General features: G+C 38.3%; 1 protein-coding gene, 1 long non-coding RNA gene and 1 pseudogene across 9 annotated transcripts in view; 2 read left to right on the top strand and 1 right to left on the bottom strand.

Annotated features, from left to right (window-relative positions):
• ZNF529 (zinc finger protein 529) overlaps positions 1–6,648 on the top strand; it is a 77,023-nt gene extending 70,375 nt beyond the window's left edge. For all 7 annotated transcript variants that reach the window (XM_059382965.1, XM_059382962.1, XM_059382963.1 and 4 more), the window contains one exon: positions 4,784–6,648. In XM_059382965.1, the coding sequence (XP_059238948.1) occupies positions 4,784–6,186 (1,403 nt within the window). In that variant the 3' untranslated portion in view covers positions 6,187–6,648. The remainder of the gene's footprint in view (positions 1–4,783) is intronic.
• The window catches only part of LOC132005620 (uncharacterized), a 76,662-nt gene that overhangs the window by 32,933 nt on the left and 24,626 nt on the right, over positions 1–19,103 (bottom strand). For both annotated transcript variants that reach the window (XR_009400854.1, XR_009400853.1), the window contains exon 2: positions 4,263–4,380. This is a non-coding gene — a long non-coding RNA (uncharacterized LOC132005620). The remainder of the gene's footprint in view (positions 1–4,262; positions 4,381–19,103) is intronic.
• Positions 9,845–10,948, top strand: LOC132005615 (high mobility group protein B1-like; annotated as a pseudogene).

Below are 19,103 nucleotides of genomic sequence, written 5' to 3'. Positions count from 1 at the left end.
AGATTTTATTTATTTATTTGAAAGAGAGACAGTGAAAGAGAACATGAGTGAGGAGAAGGTCAAAGGGAGAAGCAGACTTCCCATGGAGCTGGGAGCCTGATGTGGGACTCGATCCTGGAACTCCAGGATCATGACCTGAGCCGAAGGCAGTCGTCCAACCAACTGAGCCACCCAGGCGCCCTAGATTGTTCCATTTTTAAGCCATTTCCAATCACCTTACTGGAGGAAGGGAAGTTGTTCTGGAGGGTTGGGAGGGATAGGACAAGAACAGAGGATCAGGTGAGTGAGGGCTAGTAAGAGAGGAAAAGCCATCATCAGAATAAAAAGCCCAGGTTTTCTAGGAAGAAGTAAGGTCCCTGTGATGTTTCTGGAAAACTCCATTCAAAGCCCTGTGGAAAAAAGCTCAACACTTGGGGAAGCCAATTAAGATCTTCCCCCATACAACCAATGTTTTTTCCATGTTGCTATTTGGATTTCTATAAATTCTCAACAAAAAACCATGTGTGCACTGAGATAAATACTGTGGTAGCCCTATTAGTACGAGATGAGAAAAATGGATAGTTATTATGGAATTGACTCACTAGTGAGATGTATAATAAATAGGAAAACAAATAATTAGGAAATGTACCCCATACAGTAGTGATAAGTGCTATAAAGAAAGGTAAAAATAACAGCAAAGGAATAAAGAATGAGGGAGAAAGTGAATTCACACAGTATGGTCAGAAGGCAATCTCCATTAAGTGGCACCTGGGTGGTTCAGTTGGTTAAGCATACTTAAAAAAAGAAATCTCTGTGGTCTTAGTTTGTCATTCTATGAATATATAGTTCCTTATTAATAATTTGCCTAATGATTTTTACAATTAATATTTTCATTTATCGTGCGCCTGGGTAGCTCAGTGGGTTAAAGCCTCTACCTTCGGCTCAGGTCATGATCTCAGGGTCCTGGGATTGAGCCCCATATCAGGCTCTCTGCTCAGCAGGGAGCCTGCTTCCCACCTGCTGGCTGCCTCTCTGCCTACTTACAATCCCTGTCTGTCAAATAAACATAAATGAAAAGTTTTTTAAAGATTTTATCAGTGTTTTCTTCTATCATTCCTTCTGCACTTATTAGTTGCCCTGTTGTTCTGTTACCAGCAAGAGTGTTTATGTTCTTCCTATGATTGTAACTAATTAGTGACTTAAAATGGTGCATCTGAAATTTTCTGATTTTCTCTTGTTTGTATCTCATTATGGAATTTTTTATTGGATTTTTTTATTGGTTCAGTTTATTTTAGCTCACCAGTCTTAATTCTTGATGCCCAATTGTATGGCTCTTTCTTATGGTGATTTTCGTGTATCTCTGACTCAGTCCTTTTTTTTTTTTTTTTTTTTAAGATTTTATTTATTTGAGAGAGCACAAGAGCGGCGAGGGTCAGAGGGAGCCTGATGTGGGACTCAAGCCTGGGACTCTGGGAACACGACCTTAGCCAAAGACAGTCAGTCACCCAACCAACTGAGCCACCCAGGCACCCTGACTCAGTACTTTAATCTTAAAATTTATTCTTGCTTTTTGAGACTTTCCCAGGCCCACCTTATACCTTCCCTATCCCAGACCAGACACCTGAATTGGTAAAAAGTGTATTGTTCTGGTCTAAGTTTTGTTGTTTCTGTTGTATTTTTTTAAAAAATCAATACTAGGAGGGCATCTGGTGACTCAGTCATTGAGCATCTGCCTTTGGCTCAGGTCATGATCTCGGGGTCCTGGGATCGAGCCCCAGCATTGGACTCCCTGCTCAGCCGGGAGGCCTACTTCTCCCTCTACCCCTGTTTATGTTCCCTCTCTCGCTGTGTCTCTGTCAAATAAATAAAATCTTTTTAAAAATACCAATATGAGGTATTAATTTTACTTATTTACTTAACATAGTTTAGTTACACAAAGGTTTTTTCCCCTTTCTTTGATTTTTGTATTGTCAGATGGTGGTCTCCCTTATCTCCTCTAGGTGTTTTGGGTCCGGTTAAAGCATGTCCCCATGTCTTCCATCCTCACACCGCAGTAGTGTGTATATATTCAGATTTCTTGTTTTCTGTCACAATAATCAAGGGCACATGTCCCTTCCCTATGCCACACATCATGACTCAAATCTTTCAGAAGCCCTAGCTTGTTACTTGTTTTACTACCACAACCTGAGCAATAGGCACACTTTTGATTTTTTATTTCATGGGAGGTGTGTCAGTTTTCTGTCTCGCAACTTGGTCTTTTTCAAATTTTTTTTGGCTTCTGGGGTTTCTAATATCTATTTCCCTAGAAAATAATTCACCCTAAGACAACATTTTCAAATTGATTAGCATAGCAGTCTTAAAACAGTTTAGAAAATACTTTCTCTGGTAGTTTTCTTTCATCATTTTTTATAATTTTACTTATTTTTATAGGATTTCTAGCTACATCTGCTTCTGTATATATTGAATTCCCCCCTTCACCTTTTATTAGGTCACTATATTGTTTCCCATCTTCTTGATTGGGATGTACACATTATGTTAATAAGGAAAAATGAAAATAAGTAAACATTTAAATCCTTACTTTTTGTGTGACTAATGATGACTTCCATAGACTTTAATATGTAATACAGTTGACCCTTCAACAGCACAGGTTTGAACTGTGTGGGTCCACTTTCATGTGAATTTTTTGATTAAGATAGTATAATATGTGAATGTATTTTTTCTTTTTTAAAAGACTATATTGATTTGACAGAGCACACAAGCAAGGGGTGCATCAGGCAGAGGGGAAGAAGCAGGCTCTCCCCAGGCTAGGGAGTCAGACGCAGGCCTTGATCCCACCCTGGGATCATGACTTGAGCCAAAGGCAGGCGCTCAACCAACTGAACGACCCAGGTGCCCTTCTTACATTTTTAACATTTTCTTTTCTTTAGCTTACTTTATTGTATGAGTACAAGTACATAATATATAAGCATATAAAATATGTATTAATCAACTGTTCTTGGAAAGGTTTCCTCTGTCAATAGTAGGCTATTAATAGTTTGGGGTGAGTCAAAAGTTCTATAAGGGTTTTTGAAGGTGCAGGGCATGGGCACCCCAACCCAGTTTTGGGGTCAGCTGCAATTTCAATGTGGTCATTCTCTGAAATTATTGTAATTTCAATTACCTTTCCACATTTGGTGGAAAGTCTTTCATTTTTACGTAGAAGTACATTTTGATTTACTGATACTGGTGTTCATTTAGAATTTTATTATTCTAATCAAATAATGGTTGCATTATTATACCTTTGTTACTTACAACATAATTCAGTCACAGGAAGTTATTTTAGCCCTGTATCATCCAGTGTTTATCATTCATTTTGGATTTTCCTCCGGTTACCTCCTTATCTAATTGCCAGTCTCTAGCCACTGCTCAACAAATTCTTTATTACAGAGTTCCTTCCATTCTTGCTCACCTGTACCACCTTTTCCATTCTATTAGCTTCTATTAGCTTCTTCCCTTTTCAGAATTGCATAAGCCTTATGATATGATTTATACCTAGTGTAATATCTAAAATATTCTGAAACTGCCTTGCAGAGTATAACAATGGTTGACTTTGAGTACAGGAAAATGAAAGAGCCTGAAGGAAAGCGCTTATCTGGGAAAGAGCATGAAGGAAACATTTAAATACAGACTAGGATTTCAGTAGGATAGATGTGTCACAGTGAAAAAGCTAATGAACAGTAAATAAAATTCTTCATCTTTATTGACATGTTGGGTAAAGAAAATCATGGTTATGCAGGGCAGGAAATTAACAGCAGTGATGGAGACAGTATATGTAAGTAAAGAGTCAATTAGAAAAAAATCGTTCATAAACACTCACTACTCGTGTGTGAATATAGATCACTGCAGTGTAGTGTGAGGGTTGGAAGGCACGGAGACAAGTGAATGTGTTATTCTTATATATACATAACTTTTTTTTTTAAGATTTTATTTGAGAGAGAAAGAGATAGCGACAGAGCACAAGCTGGGAGGAGAGGGAGAAGCCTCACTGAGCAAGGAGCCTGATGAGGACTTGATCCCAGGATGCTGGGATAAATGTTCTGAGCCAAGGGAGGACCCTTAACCAACTGAGCCATCCAGATGCCCTTGTACATAATTGTTAAAAATGAAAAATAAATTTTAAAAAAAAGGTTAGAAAAAGATTAGGTGAAAGGGGATAACGGATTAAGATGAGGTCTTATAAGCACCTTGTTTCCACAGTAAAGTATTTGGATTCTACTGTTTAAAAAAAAAAACAAAAAACATACCTGGGGTGCCTGGGTGGCTCAGTCAGGTAAGTGTCCAACACTTGATCTCAGTTCAGGTCTTGATCACAGGGTCATGCATTCAGGTCCTCACTGGGCTCCACGTGGGGCTTGGAGCCTACTTTAAAAAAAAAAATTGCTAGTTTGTATAGATTATCAAATTCTGATCTGCATTAGCTTTATCTGTACATGATACTGACTTGTTCTACATCTTTAGATGTTGGTCAGTTTACCTGGATTGGTTCCCAAACATTAGCACTCTCAACAAGTTTACTAAGTGATGATCAACACCTAAATGTCAGACCCACTGACTTTATCTGTTTCCCTTATCATAAACGTCACAATTTTACATTATGCTTTCATTATTCTCTGATTTTCTTAAAACTTAATTGAGGTATTTTAATCACTCACTTGTATCACTTGTATTGTTTGTATTCACAGTATTTCTCCTCTGCATTGCATAAATGTTTCATTTTTATGGCACACAAAAACAAAAATTGTGTTTCTTTTCCCCTCTCTTTCAGATTTGGATTCCAACTATGACAAGAAGTGTTTGTCTACTAGAAAGGACATCACTGAAAACAGTGGGTCTCAGTGCAAAGTAACAGAGAGTAAATTCATTGGTCTTGAGAGCTCCATTTTCAGAAATGACCAGCAAAGCAAAGGCAAGTGTGAAGTACAAAGATCTGAAGTGGGATATTTCAGTCAAATGAAAATCAACTCCAAAAAAGTGCCTGATTACAAGTCTGTTATATCACATCAGACAACTCATGATAGCAAAAACCCCCATGCATATAAGGAATATGGGAAGGTCCTTAGCTGTGACTTAAATTTTGGTGAGTATGAGAGAATACACACTGGTGAGAAAACATATCAATATAATGCATATTGGAAGACCTTTGGCGATGACCCACATACCCTACAACTGAAAATACATAGTGGTATGAAACCTTGTAAATATATGGAATCTGAAAATGCATTTAGTTTTTATGAAGACCTTAGTATACAGAAAATGCATGATGATCAGAAGTGCTATAAATGTAAGAAATATGAAAGGACCATTAGAAGAGTTGAAGAAATGCCTCCACTTCAAGTAATTCATGATGCTGAGAAACCCTATGAATGCACTTTCTGTGGTAAATCCTTTAGAGTTCATACACAACTTACTCGACACCAGAAAATCCATACTGATGAGAAACCTTACAAATGTATGGAATGTGGCAAGGACTTTAGGTTCCATTCACAGCTAACTGAACATCAGAGAATTCATACTGGTGAGAAACCATACAAATGTATACAATGTGAGAAAGTCTTCAGAATTAGTTCACAGCTTATTGAACATCAGAGAATTCATACAGGTGAGAAGCCTTATGCATGTAAAGAATGTGGGAAGACCTTTGGAGTCTGTAGAGAACTTGCTCGACATCAGAGAATTCATACCGGAAAGAAACCCTATGAATGCAAGGCATGTGGAAAGGTCTTTAGAAACAGTTCATCGCTGACTAGACATCAGAGAATTCATACTGGTGAGAAACCCTATAAATGCAAGGAATGTGGGAAAGCTTTTGGAGTAGGCAGTGAACTTACTCGACATCAGAGAATTCACAGTGGTCAGAAACCTTATGAATGTAAAGAGTGTGGAAAGTTCTTTAGACTTACTTCAGCACTTATACAACATCAGAGGATTCACAGTGGTGAAAAACCTTATGAATGTAAGGTGTGTGGGAAGGCTTTCAGACATAGTTCAGCCCTTACTGAGCATCAGAGAATTCATACTGGAGAGAAACCTTATGAATGCAAGGCCTGTGGGAAAGCCTTTAGACACAGTTCCTCCTTTACAAAACATCAGAGAATTCATACTGGTAAGAAACCCTATGAATGTAAGGAATGCGGGAGTGCCTTTAGTGTGGGTAAGCACCTTACTTGACATAAAAAAAAAAGTTGTACTGGTGTTTCGTCTTTTGAATGAAAGACATGTACAAAAGCCTTTGCTTCTGAGTTTTACTAGGGAAGTCCATGCATTGTAATAAGAAGTAATCAAGGGGATTATGTTGCTCTTATTGTTTCCAGACTTCCTGGCCACTCTGTTTAGCAGAATTACTCAGTGACAGGTGATGTATGTTTTTTTTGTTAGATTGCCAAATATTTGTTTTCATTTCTCCTTTTTATATTGGTTAACATTCTGAATATCTATTTAGATAGGATGGTCCCTATTCATTTCTGATAATTAGTGAAACATTTTCCACACCTATTAATTAGTCAATTTCACATGAATTTCTTTTCCAGACATGTTTTGTTTATAGTTACATGTTTGTGTTTTCATTCTTTTGTCTATTGTTTTTGGCTTATTAATTTGTAATATTATTCAAATAAATCTTTTGCATTCTAACTTTTTGTTACACATGATGTACTTTTCTTCCTCCAGAGTTAAAACTTCTAGTCACATACTATGTATGTGGTTTTTTAAAAAGATTTTATTTGACAGGCAGAGAGGCAGGTAGAGAGAGAGGGGGAAGCCGGCTCTCCGCTGAGAAGAGAGCCCAATGCGGGGCTCGGTCCTAGGACCCTGAGATCATGACCCGAGCTGAAGGTAGAGGCTTAACCCACTGAGCCACCGAGGTGCCCCTATGTATGTGGTTTTAAAGTCTTATGGCCCTCCCTGATATTTTTGTAGGTTTTTAATTTTCTATTGTTTTTAATGTTAGATAAGTAATTTTCTTTCCATTGCCATCAAGTGATTGATTTCTTTTAAAATTTCTGTTTGGGGGGGCGCCTGGGTGGCTCAGTGGATTAAGCCTCTGCCTTCACCTCAGGTCATGATCCCGGGGTCCTGGGATCAAGCTCAGCATCGGGCTCTCTGCTCAGTGGGGAGCCTGCTTCCCCCTCTCTCTCTGCCTGCCTCTTTGCCTACTTGTGATCTTTCTCTCTCCGTTAGGTAGATAAATAAAATCTTTTTTAAAAAAATTCTGTTTTGACGTGACAGACTTAGCTGGCTAACTACCAACCACAACACAATTCCTTTAAAGAGCCTTTTGACCTCTAGGCAGTACCAAAAGGCATCCAAAGGAAAGGGGCACTTATAAATCTTTTGTAAAATTTACTAAGACAATTTGTATCTGTCTCTTAAGATTTATAAAGGAGGAGAAAATCTACAACTATTTTAATGATTATAAACTTAGTTAAACTTAAATTTGGAGGGTCTACAACTCTATTATTACCATGGCTTCAATTGGGTTTTGTATATTTATACTTTTTGTTCCCTGTTAGTGTTGGCTTGCTGGGTTGTGGCAACTTAACAATCAATAGAACTTCGATTTTAGAAAGGAAAGGAAAAACAAAAGAAAAAAATTAGTGAACAGAGATAAAATTGCAATTCTTTTTTTTTTTTTAAAGACTTCATTCATTTATTTGACAGAGAGAGATCACAGTAGACAGAGAGGCAGGCAGAGAGAGAGAGAGAGAGGGAAGCAGGCTCCCTGCTGAGCAGAGAGCCCGATGCGGGACTCGATCCCAGGACCCTGAGATCACGACCCAAGCCGAAGGCAGCGGCTCAACCCACTGAGCCACCCAGGTGCCCCTAAAATTGCAATTCTTAATTGTCCATCATCTCTTTCTTTAGTCAGGAGAGTTGACCTGGTTATGCAATTAATGTTAATTATGAGCCACTGGTTATCAGATGTTTTTTAAGAAAATTTACCTAGTGTTAGATACAGTTATGTCACCATTAGGGGATTTTAGTTTTTCAAACTGGTCTTCCCCAGAATTTTTGCATGACCCAGCAATAATCTTACTGGATATATTGAATTGTTTTGCTTTAAATATTCCTAATTAGTATTTTATTTTAATTATCAATTTTTAAAAATATACACTTAGGGGTGCCTGGATGGCTCAGTTAGTTAAGCATCTATGTGCCTTTGGCTCAAGTCATGATCTCAGGGTCCTGGGATTGGGCTCCTTGCTCAGTGGGGAATCTGCTTCTCCTTCTTCCCAGTGCTTTCTCTCTTGCTTACCCATTCATTCTCAAGTAAATAAAATATTTAAACTATATGTATACATAGATATAGATGTATACACACACATAGATACACATATGTACACACACACATATACATGTATACATAAAGTTTGTGTATACACATACATACACACACATTTGGTAGATGTATCATGCTACAAAATAATAAGTCTCTGTTGTTAATCTTTTTATTAGGATATATGCTATTTAATGTCTTTTAAAAAAAAGAGTTGAACTATTAAATGATTAAAAAAAAAATTTACTGGGGCGCCTGGGTGGCTCAGTGGGTTAAGCCGCTGCCTTCGGCTCAGGTCATGATCTCAGAGTCCTGGGATCGAGTCCCGCATCGGGCTCTCTGCTCAGCGGAGAGCCTGCTTCCCTCTCTCTCTCTCTCTGCCTGCCTCTCCGTCTACTTGTGATTTCTCTCTGTCAAATAAATAAATAAAATCTTTAAAAAAAAAAATTTACTCATGAGAGACAGAGAGAGGCAAAGGGGAAGCAGGCTCCACCATGGAGCAGAGAGCCCAATGTGGGACTCAATCCAAGGACCCTAGGTTCATGACCTGAGCTAAGGGTAGATGCTTAACGGACTGAGCCACCCAGGCACCAGTTCAACTCTATTTTATTACAATCCTGTTTACTGGGCTATATAATGTGATCACACTGCTGATTTGCTCTTTGATCCCATTTTATTTGGTTATTCTGAGTTACCATCAATGCTGATTTCTTTCTCTCTTATTGTTAATACTTTAGAACTCCTTGCCTTACACGCTTTTGTGTATTTTATAATTTTCCTTTTCTCTGACCTGAAAAATTACATATATATATATATATATATTTAAAAATTGAAACAAAATAACCACGTATCTTGGCACTTACTTTTTGAAATGATTAAATAAGTAAATGAAAATTCGATAAATACAAGATATCCTTATTATGTCTTATTTGTAATTACAGCTATATTTTGGTCACATTACATTAACATTTTTCTTTGGACTTTGTTAAGAACCCCTGTCATTTCACAGAGTACTGATTCAATAAACCATAATGTAATTATTGCTATTAACTTTTTTTTTTTGCTACTTCTCTCGGTGCTCAAATTGTTAAAACTTCATTCCTTTCCATTTTCATGTGGTACTTTATCCTTTCCACATTCTCCCTAGTCTACATACAAGTTTTTGGTTTTTTCCCCCCCAAATACAAGAGAATGTTCCACCGACTATCTTGTTTTTTGTTGCAGTGAACCCTGAAATTAGCTTCCAATAATGGAATCCTTTTTCCGCTTAGTGGTGAAGAATTCTAATTAACAGATGTAAAAGGAATGAGGAAGATAGGAAAACACTGTAATAATAGTAATAATTACATACAAAATTCGTTGATGGATACTAAAACATAAAGGCAAAAGTTCAAAGAGAAACAAGCCATTAGAATTACATCAAAGTATCTATCCCAAATATATATATTGGAATATATATATATATATATATATATATGATATATTACAAGGAGAACATTCCATATAACCACCTTTTTGAAATGATCACCAGTAGTAAGACATGGGCGTATATAGTACCCAGAGTGAGGCACTAAGCAAGGGCTTACCGTGGGAGGAGTAGTCTGACTTAAGAAAGAAAGAAAGAAAAAAGACCCGCTGGAGCAAGTGAGAGCCAGACAGGCACTGGGTGACTCTGTGCCTCACTGAGGAAAGTAAACATGGGCAAAGGAGATCCTAAGAGGCAAAACATCATCATATGCATTCTTTGTGCCAGCTTGCCAAGAGAAGCACAAAAAGAAGCACCCAGATGCTGCAGTCAGCTTCTCAAAGTTTTCTAAGAAGCCCTCAGAAAGGTGGAAGAGAAAGGAAAATTTGAAGAGATGGCAAAGGCGGACAAGGGCTATTATGAAAGAGAAATGAAACAAGAAGTTCAAGGATCCCAATGCACCCAAGAGGCCTCCATCGGCCTTTTCTTGTTTTGTTCTGAGGACCGCCCCAAATGAAAGGAGAACATCCCGGCCTATCCGGTGGTGATGCTGCAGAGAAACTGGGAGAGATGTGGAACGATGCTGCTGCAGAGAACGAGCGGCCTTATGACAAGAAGGCTGCTAAGCTGAAGGAAAAACATGAAAAGGACATCGCTGCATACCGAGCTAAAGGAAAGTCTGATGCGGCAAAGAAGGGAATTGTCCAGGCTGAAAAGAGCAAGAAAAAGAAGGAAGATGAGGAGGAGGAGGGGGCAAATGAAGATGATGAGGAGGAGGAGGAAGGCGGCTCTAGCAGGTTTTTTGGTCTATAAAGCATTTAACCCACCTATATGCAACTCAGTCTTTAAAAAAAAATTTTAACGTAGGCTGTGTAAGATTTGTTTTTAAACTGTATGGTGTCTTTTTTTAATATAGTTAACACACCACCAAATGTGTCTTTAGATAGCCCTGTCCTGGCGGTGTTTTTAATAGCCACTAACCTTGCCTGGTATAGTATGGGGGTTGTAAATTGGCATGGAAACTTAAAGCAGGTTCTTGTTGGTGCACTATTTGTTAATAACAAATTAGTTATATACGGGGATGGTAGTTTTTCGTCTTCAGTTGTCTCTGATGCAGCTTCTACAAAATAATTATTGTTCTGTTAACTGAACACTACTTTAATTAAAAAAAAAGTTGCAGCTGTTTTGTTGACATTCTGAATGCTTCTAAGTAAATACGATTTTTTTTTAAGATTTTATTTATTTATTTGACAGAGATCACAGGTAGGCAGAGAGAGAGGAGGAAGCAGGCTCCCCACTGAGCAGAGAGCCCGAAGTGGGGTTCAATCCCAGGACCCTGGGATTATGACCCAAGCCAAAGGCAGAGGCCTTAACGCACTGAGCCACCCAGGTGCCCCAGTAAATACAGTTTTTTAATTAGTTAAAAAAAAAAAAAAAGCGGGGGGGGGGGTGCCTGCATGGCTCAGTTGGTTAAGCAACTGTCTTCAGCTCAGGTCATTATCCTGGAGTCCTGGGATCAAGTCCCACATCAGGCTCCCTGCCTAGCAACAAGTCTGCTTCTCCCTCTGACCCTCCCCGCCTCTCGTGTTCTCTCTCTCAAATAAATAAAATCTTAAAAAAAAAAAAAAAAGCATAACCATAATGTAATCATGAGGAAACTTCAGATAAACTGAAAAACTGAAAATGAAGAATTTTCTATATAATAACTTACCCAGTACTTCAGAAACCCATGACCTTTCAAGGTCATAAGTGGCAAGGGTAGAATGAAAAACTCCCAAAAGCCTGGAAGAGACTGAGGATATTTGACAACTAAATACAATGCAGGAATTTGGATTTGATCTTTGGGACATTACTGGAGAAGGTTTGGTGAAATTAAAATAAAGCTGGTACTTTAGGACCGCCTGGATGGCTCAGTCAGTTAAGCACCCAACTCTTGATTTCGGTTCAGGTCATAATCTCTGTCATGGAGCTGAATCTCGCTTTGGATTCTGTGCCTAGCACAGAGTTTGTCCATCCCTCTCCTTCCGTTCTTCCCCTCCACTCTCTATCTTTAAAATAAATAAAATCTTGGGGCACCTGGGTGGCTCAGTCATTAAGTGTCTGACTTTAGGCTCAGGTCATGATCCCAGGGTCCTGGGATGGAGTGCCGCATTGGGTTCCCTCCTCAGTGGGAAGCCTGCTTCTCCCTCTCCCACTCATACTGGTGGTGTTCCCACTGTCACTGTCTCTGTCAAATAAATAAGATCTTTAAAATAAAATGAAATAAATAAAATCTTTAAAAAAAAAGCCAGTATTTTGGGGCGCCTGGGTGGCTCAGTGGGTTAAGTCGGACTCTCTGCTCAGCGGGGAGCCTGCTTCCCCCTCTCTCTCTCTCTGCCTGCCTCTCCATCTACTTGTGATTTCTGTCAAATAAATAAATAAAATCTTTAAAAATAAATAAATAAATAAATAAATAAATAAAAATAAAAATAAAAAAAATTTTTAAAAAGCCAGTATTTAATTTGACAACACTATGCCAATGTTAATGTCCTCGTTTTGATCACTATATTATAGTAATGTAATATGTTAATATTATGTAAACTTGGAGAAGAATGTATGGAATTTTTGTGTTCCTGACAATTTTTCTTTAAGAACAGAACTTTAAAAAAAAATACTGTTTGCAGTCAAAATGGGAGAATAGACTGGATTTACCTTCCTGCCCAAAGTAACACAGATAAAATACAAGCAGCAACTGTTTTCAGATACTGAACAATGGACAGCAGAAACACCTAACCAAGTGTAAACTAATGTGATATCTATATTTTTGACTCTACTTACTTCCTAGTAGACATTTCCACATCTCAGCATAGGAAGGAGGAATACAGGGGGAGCACCGTGATACCAAGATGGAGATGAGAGCCCAGGGAGGCACAGAAAGCCAGTTTGCAGGCCTGACTACTAGAGCAAGTCTTGATCAGTGCATGGAGGTAACCACCTGAAGCCAGCAAAAGAAATGCTTAGAAAAAGCACAGGTAACCCTTGGGAGCTCACACAGCCAGGAATAGTTTGTGTCCCCGTCATCCAGAGCAATAAATTCCATGATATAAAGGGCACTGGTTAGATTACTTGAAAAGTTATTGCCTCAATAGAGAAGCAAGTTAGTACTGAAGGCTCTCTGGTCCCACCTAATAAAGTTTAAAGACAAAATCTTTAAAAAAAAAAAAGATTATTTATTAATTTGACAGAGAGAAATCACAAGTAGACAGAGAGGCAGCCCGAGAGAGAGAGAGAGAGAGAGGGAGAGGGAAGCAGGCTCCCTGCTGAGCAGAGAGCCCGATGCGGGACTCGATCCCAGGACCCTGAGATCATGACCTGAGCCGAAGGCAGAGGCTTAACCCACTGAGCCACCCAGGTGCCCCTAAAGACAATCTTAAATAGGAAAAAACTGTTACCAGGTAACATAGTTATATTGCAGAATAAAGCTTCAGTGTATTTCTAGAACCAAAAAAATACCAAGGACAGCAAATTTTATGATGTATGACTGGTAGGAAACAAAACAGGAATGTAAAATTGCAGGAATACATGAGTACAATAAGGAAAATCAATAGAATTTTTTTTTTTACTCAGAAAAGTTTTATTTCTTTTAAGGACAATTAAACAACATCCAAGGCCTTCATTTACAGATGCAAACCAAAGTGGCCATTTAAAGCATTAGCTATTGAGGTACAATACATAACATGGGTGTGGGGGGGATGCTTCGCCATCTGAGGCTTATACCAAACCTTGCTCGCTCAACAGCTGGGCTCTGCTAGAGTCTGGGTGTGGCAGGGGTGTGAGGGGAAGAGTTTATCTGCAGAAATCACAAAATGATTTTATATTTGATTTGCTAGATTTTATATTTGGCAATAGATACTGTCACTACAACCGTCTATTTCACATGCCCAACAAGGAAGAAGAAATTATGTTAAGAAGTGGACAATATTAAAAAGGCCTAAACAAAATTCAAGAGGTTAAAAAATATCCAAGATTGAAAAATACAGTCAACGACATAGAGTAGACACTACGAAAAAATAGTAAGCTTGAGAACACAGCATCAAAAACTACAAGTTGAAACAGAAAATCAGACTTAAGTAAATTGGTTAACAAAACTATGGAATAATTGCAGTCAACCTCTTTATTGTAATTGGGGTCTCTGGAAGAGAGCAAATAGAATGAGCAGGACCAAAAAAGAAATTTAAAGAAATTTTCCAAATTTGGTGAAAACTATAAACCCGCACACCCAGGAAGTTCAACTCATCCAAGCAAATCACAATAAAGCAATCACAACCAAATGGATTAAAATCAGTAATAACAAGAATCTTTTTTTTTCTTTTAAAGATTTTATGTATATTTGACAGACAAGATGGGGGAGTAAGAGAGGGAGAAGCGGGCTCCCCGTGAGGCTTCATCCCAGGACCCCAGGATCATGACCTGAGCCAAAGGCAGACACATTGACTGAGTCACCCAGGTGCTGCCATAACAGAAGAATCTTAACATCAGGAGGAAAAAAACCCCAAAAATCCTATGTGCAAAAGAATAAAGATAGCCCAAAGCATTCTGAAGATGGAGTCAACATATTTTGCCCCATTCCTCCCCACTTACTAGACAAAGTCCATGAGGATAAGTACATGAAACAAACATAAGAAGAATCTGAAACAGAACTGGGGGCAAACTGGTTATGGACTTTGGGACTCAAGGAACAACCCAGCCCAGTGGTAACTTCCTTGGAGGAGAGGGGTTTTGTTTTTGTTTTTTGGCTTCAGACCTAATTACCAGAGAATACTGCAAATTAGTAAGGTCACCAGATGTAAATAATTACCAAAAAAACCAAATCCCGCCCTAATAACAAGAAAACAAAAAACATCCATGATATGCCTGTTTTCCTCAGACAAGGGTTGAAAAGGTTGTGGCCTCCAGAACAAAAAGCCCTTTTGACGATGCCAACTCTGTGTTACCTGAATGGTACAAAGAGAAATGCTCCCTATCTCCCACACCGTCCTGCACACCAACCAGGAGCACCACTCCCTTGCCGGTAAGTTATCTGTCAGTGCTATCATCCCAGCCCAGGAATAAAGACGCATTGTCCCTTCTCCCCAACAATAGGTACATTGAGTTGCTGTATGAGCAGAAACCCGGCTGCCAATCCTGGCACATCAATAATGTGGACCCTACAAAGATGTGAGTGGAACACTGACATCATAGCCCAGAAATAAAACCCACCTCATCATCTCCTGGTGGACAGGTGCACTGGGAAGGTGTGAGTGTGATTAGGGCCTTGACTATCCTTGTGACCTGGCATTTATTAGCTGGTGTTCCACCTTCTACTAGTTGACAGGCATCCGAAGAGGCAGTGTATAATCAGACACTACCGCCCTTAACACAGCAGGAACAAAGGCCTTTTCCCCTTCCACCAAGCGGTGGCCTCCACAAACTGCGTGTGTGAATAGAGCCATGACTAAATTCCAGCTCACCAAGTAACATCTACCTAGAAACCAGAATGTCATAAGACCAAATTATCAGAGTACAATCAAAACTAACTCATCCTAGCAAGAATGAGGAATATTCAACGTAAATGAGAAAAGACCACCAAAAAACACTAACAAGATGTACAAACATGTTAGAATTATCTTACAAGTATTTTAAAGCTACTATCATAAAAATGCTTCAGTGACAAAGAATGCACCTAAAAACATAGTTACAAAATACATGAAGTAACAACTGACAATTTAACAGTACTAAGAACATTCAAACCACTTTCAATAATGGCTAGAAGAACTAGGAAGATGTTCAACAAAAAGCAGAAGACATGAACAAGACTATAAACCGCCCAGATCAAAGATTTCAATAAAAATGCTAATCTATAATAGCAAAATACAATTCTTCTCAAGTACACAACACATTCTCCAGGATAGAATACATCTTAGAACATGTCTTAGGCCATGTCTCAATAAGATTACAGAAATAAAAATCATACAAAGTATATTCTAATAATGAATTAGAAGTCAATAACAAAAATGTGAAAAAAATCAAATATTACAACTATGTGGAATGTATACAACTTACTTTTTAAGAAGATTTATTTATTTTGGGGGCACCTGGGTGGCTCAGAGGGTTAGGCCTCTGCCTTCAGCTCAGATCATGGTCTCAGGGTCCTGGGATCAAACTATACATTGGGCTCTCTGCTTAGCCGGGAGCCTGCTTCCCCCTTTCTCTCTGCCTGCTGCTCTGCCTACTTGTGATCTCTGTGTGTCAAATAAATGAATAAAATCTTTAAAAAAAATTATTTTAGAGAGAGAGCACTGGGGGAGGTGCAGAGGGAGAGCGAGACTCCCAAGCAAATTCCCCACCGAGTGCGGAGCAAGAGCAGGGCTTGATCCCACAACCCTGAGATCATGACCTGGGCCAAAATCAAGAGTCAGATGCTTAGCTGACTGAGCCACTTAGGTGCCCCTACAACTCACTCTTAACTAACTAAAATGTCAAAGAAAAAATTGTGAGGAAAATTAGAAAACTTTCAGATGAATGAAAGTGAACATAAGAGATACATATAAAACATTACAAAAAAGGTATATTTAGACCTGTAACTGCCAATATTTTTAAAAGATCTCAAAGGAGGGGCGCCTGGATGGCTCAGTGGGTTAAGCCTCTACCTTCAGCTCAAGTCATGATCTCAAGGTTCTGGGATCGAGTCCCGCATTGGGCTCTCTGCTTAGCAGGGAACCTGCTTCCGCCTCTTTCTCTCTCTGCTTGCCTCTCTGCCTACTTGTGATCTCTGTCAAATAAATAAAATCCTTAAAAAAAAAAATCTCAAAAGAATAACCTTATTTTGTACCTTAAGAAACTAAGGAGAAAAACTTGATACAAAAGGAATTAAAGAAATAAAGAATAGGTGAAAAATAAATGAGAGAATAGGAAAACAAAATAGAGAACATATATAAAACAAAACTATGTTTCTTTAAAAGATCAACAAAATTAGAAATGTTTATCTGAAATGATCATGAAAATAAAAAAGGAAAAGGTTAAAACTACTAAAATCCATAATGAAAAAGTGTCTGACTACTCACATCACAGAAATTAGAAGTATTATAAAAAAATGCTATGAAGGGACGCCTGGGTGGCTCAGTGGGTTAAAGCCTCTGCCTTCGGCTCAGGTCATGATCCCGGGGTCCTGGGATTGAGCCCCACGTCAGGCTCTCTGCTCAGCAGGGAGCCTGCTTCCTCCTCTCTCTCTGCCTGCCTCTCTGCCTACTTGTGATCTCTGTCTGTCAAATAAAATCTTTTTTAAAAAAATGCTATGAACTGTATGAAAGCATATTAGATAACTTAGATTAAACAAAGTCTTAAAAAGTCAAAATTAGGGCGCCTGGGTGGCTCAGTTGGTTGGGTGACTGCTTTCAGCTCAGGTCATGATCCTGGAGTCCCGGGATCGAGTCCCGCATCGGGCTCCCAGCTCCATGGGGAGTCTGCTTCTCTCTCTAACCTTCTCCTCGCTCATACTCTCTCTCACCGTCTCTCTCTCAAATAAAGAAATAAAATATTTTTTAAAAAGTCAAAATTAGCAAAACACACACAAAAAGAAAGATAACCTATGTCTGTACCTGTTAAAGAAACTGAATCCCTAACAACCTAAAACAGAAAGCATCAGACACAGATGGTTTCATCTGGTGAATTCTACCCACCATTTAAATAGGAAGTAATAATAATACTCTATAATATCTTCCAGAAAATAGAACAAGAGTTCCTAACTCATTTTATGAAGCTAACAATACCTTACTACCAAAATTACCTAAAGACATTATAAGAAAGAAAAATTACAAAGTAGTATCTCTCGAGAACATAAAAGCAAACATCCTCAACAAAACATTACCAAATGTAACAATGTATAGAATTATACAACACAACCAACTGAGAAGATTTCTCCTACACATGCAAAGCTATCTCAGCACTGCGAAATCAAGTAATGTGATCCATTACACGTCAACAGGCTAAAGGAAGAAAAGTCATAGTATCATGTCAATAGATGTGGAAAAAGTATTCTTTAAAAAAAAGTCAATACCATTTAGGATTAAAAATCGCACAGCAAACTAGGAATTACTCAATTTGATAAGAACGCCTACCAAAACCTATCCGTTCTCACCACTATTTTCAATATTGTGCTGGAAGTCCTAGCTAATGGAACAAGTCAAGAAAAATAACTAAAAGGAAGACAGATTAAAAAGGAAGAAATAAAACCATCTTTGTTTGCAGACAACATGGTTGACAATGCAAAACTCCAAAAGAATCAACACAAAGAACTCCTGGAATTAATAAGTGATTATAGCCAAGGTTGCAGGCTACAAGGTTAACATACAAATGTCAAGTTCTTTTCTACATACAAGCAATGAATATAAAAAACTAAAATTAAAAATACATAACCATTTAGCACATAAAAAAGTACTAAGGAATAAATTTTTTAAAAATATGTATAACAGAACTAAAAAACTGATGAAAGAAATCAAAGAACTAAATAAATGAAGCAATATTCCATATTCATAGATAGGAACACTCAGTATTGTTAAGATGACAGTTATTCCAAACGTGAGCTACAGAATCATTACTATATCAAAATCTCAGTATGTTATTATGTAGATGTTGACTGATTCTGAAGTTCATATGGAAAGGCAAATGACCCAAAGTAAGTCCACACTATACTGAAGATAAAGGAGTTGGAGCACTAACACTGACTTCATGCTTTACTACAAGGATAAAGTAATCAAGACTATGTACTGTCAAAAAAAACGGACAGATCAATGAAACAGAACAGAGTGCTCAGAAATAAATCCGTACAAATAGAGCCAACTGATCTTTTACAAAGGAACAAATACAATACAATGAGGAAAGGTGTCATTCAACAAAAGCAGATGGAAAAACTGGATATCCACATTAAAAACATAAAGCTAGGGACAGGTTTCAAAATTCTTCAGAAACTCAAAATTCTTTACAAACCTAAATGTACAATGCAAAACTAAAGGACTTCTAGAAGATAAAACAGAGGAAAATCTAGGTAACTAGGTAGCTTGGGAATGATTTCTTGGGGATGATTTCTTAAGAAACCAAAAGCATAATCCTCTTAAGTCAGTTGTCATTAAAAATTTCTGCTGTGCAAAAAACACTTTAAAAAAAAAAAAGATTTTATTTATTTGACCGAAAGAGAGATCACTGGGTGCCTGGGTGGCTCAGTGGGTTAAGCCGCTGCCTTCGGCTCAGGTCATGATCTCAGGGTCCTGGGATCAAGTCCCGCATCGGGCTCTCTGCTCAGCAGGGAGCCTGTTTCCTCCTCTCTCTCTCTCT

The sequence above is a fragment of the Mustela nigripes genome, chromosome 17 (assembly GCF_022355385.1).
Source record: "Mustela nigripes isolate SB6536 chromosome 17, MUSNIG.SB6536, whole genome shotgun sequence".
NCBI lineage: Eukaryota > Metazoa > Chordata > Mammalia > Carnivora > Mustelidae > Mustela > Mustela nigripes.
The sequence above is the reverse complement of the archived record's forward strand: the minus strand, read 5'-3'. Positions and strand labels throughout refer to the sequence as shown.